The 1,831-nt window shown below is 26.3% G+C and overlaps 1 protein-coding gene across 1 annotated transcript in view; it reads left to right on the top strand.

Annotated features, from left to right (window-relative positions):
- Nucleotides 1–1,198, top strand: part of LOC112689892 (vigilin-like) — a 2,167-nt gene extending 969 nt beyond the window's left edge. The window contains exons 4-5 of the mRNA XM_025563768.1: nucleotides 462–469; nucleotides 1,132–1,198. Coding sequence (XP_025419553.1) covers nucleotides 462–469; nucleotides 1,132–1,198 — 75 coding nt within the window. The remainder of the gene's footprint in view (nucleotides 1–461; nucleotides 470–1,131) is intronic.
- Nucleotides 1,199–1,831: the final 633 nt, after the last annotated feature.

Genomic DNA, 1,831 nt, shown 5'->3' with positions numbered 1-1,831 from the left:
TTCCAATTCAAGTCAAGTTTTGATTAAAGGCCACAAGGATTATGTTGAAAAAGTTAAAAATGAAATCAATAATATTATTATTGACTTGGTAAGTTGTATAACAATACTTATTGTTTCATCGTTAAATTATTAATCAATAATCGTGTTACACAGCGGCGTAGCAGTAGTGCAGTAGATGCGACGCACCGAGGCCCTCGTGATTTAGGGTCCTCAATTCAAAAGAAAACTAATATGAAAAAAAGAAGCTTGCGTTAACTACAATCAATTTTTTATTTTGATTTTTGGTAGAAATAAATAATGAAAACATTTTATTGTCTTTTATTGTTTGATTAGTCAAAATAATTAAACTAATAAATTGAAATGTAATTATAATGAAATAAAATATATTAAATACGAAAATCTTAATATAAAAATTACTATATTAACAAACTTATTGTTAATTGTTGATTATGTTCTTTTAGTATTTTGGGTTTGGCCCACTCCATTTTAAAATCTTAGTTAGGTACGCTACTGAATGATAATATTCTTTATTACATAAAGTGAACTAAGCTACAGTCATAAATATTTTTATTCCATATTAATTGATGTAAAAAAATAGAGGAGGATTATTTTATGTACATCTCGTCAAAACAAACTGTACATGCTTTTTTTTTGTAAAATTTGTGCTGAAACTTCTTTCGACAAGATAAAAAATATATTATCGATACCTGGTAAAAATTTTGATTACCTAACCAATCCAGCGTCTAATGGTTGAAGAAGCGGGCAAATTGACTTTTTGCAGTCGTAAAAAGTTATACGTGGTAGGTGATTTATAAAATAAATTTAAAGATAGCTTTTTTTCATCATTTGTCTATGTACGACGTTTATTTTTTAATTGCATGGTTACCATAGCTTTTGAGTTTTACGATGGAAACTTAAAAGTAGACATTAAGTTATTTAAATAATTACGAGTTTTGTGTTTAGAAACAGATTTTTTTAATTTTAAGACAAGGGTATTTTTATTGTGAATTAATTTTGATTTTTTTTCTATTTTTTGTTTTAATTTAATTTTTCTGGGCGAAGCACATAATCTAATTTTTTTTTTTAATTTAGACTAGGCATTTGAATTAAATTTGATTTTTTTTTTTGCAGTGTAGAAATAATTGAAGAAGGACTAGGAAATACTAATCCTACTGTATCTGAAGCTCTAGGTTTATGATACATTTTAGTCGGAGTTAGGAATTGTTATTGGCCAACACCAGTCGATGTGACGGTGCTTCTTCAGATTCCATATTATATCTGTATGGTACAGCTGTCGGTTTCAATGATTTTATATTTTCATGCTTGAAATCATTCAAACTGAAGTGGTCCTGACACAGATATTTATTGTGTTACTTGTTTACATCAAATGCTAACAAACTATGATTTCCTTTATATAAATACAGAGAAAACTGTATTAATAGAAAATAAAACAAGTCTCAAAACTTAAATTTTTTTTTAGCGTTATTTCCAAAAAACTAGAGCTCAGATGTTTATTCAATTAATCTGTACTTGGTATGGCGGTGTTTACCTTGTTACTATTTTGATAACCACTCGTTTAAATATTATGTGATTCCTTTCATACTATTTATATCTTTATTGACTTGTTTCCAAAAATGTAATAATGTAGTATGTAGTATTTCATTTTTATTGCTTGAAATATTTATAATATAGAAGAACAGTAAGAATAATTTTTGTAAAACGGTAAAATATAAGTTATTTGGGGCTAGTTTTAATGGTCTATATTTATTAGTAGGATTTATATGTAAATGCATATTTTTATTAAAAAAAGAATTTAAGATTCGATAAGAAA

This window comes from Sipha flava, unplaced genomic scaffold, assembly GCF_003268045.1.
Source record: "Sipha flava isolate LNK unplaced genomic scaffold, YSA_version1 47_pilon_pilon, whole genome shotgun sequence".
Taxonomy (NCBI): Eukaryota; Metazoa; Arthropoda; class Insecta; order Hemiptera; family Aphididae; genus Sipha; species Sipha flava.
The sequence above is the reverse complement of the archived record's forward strand: the minus strand, read 5'-3'. Positions and strand labels throughout refer to the sequence as shown.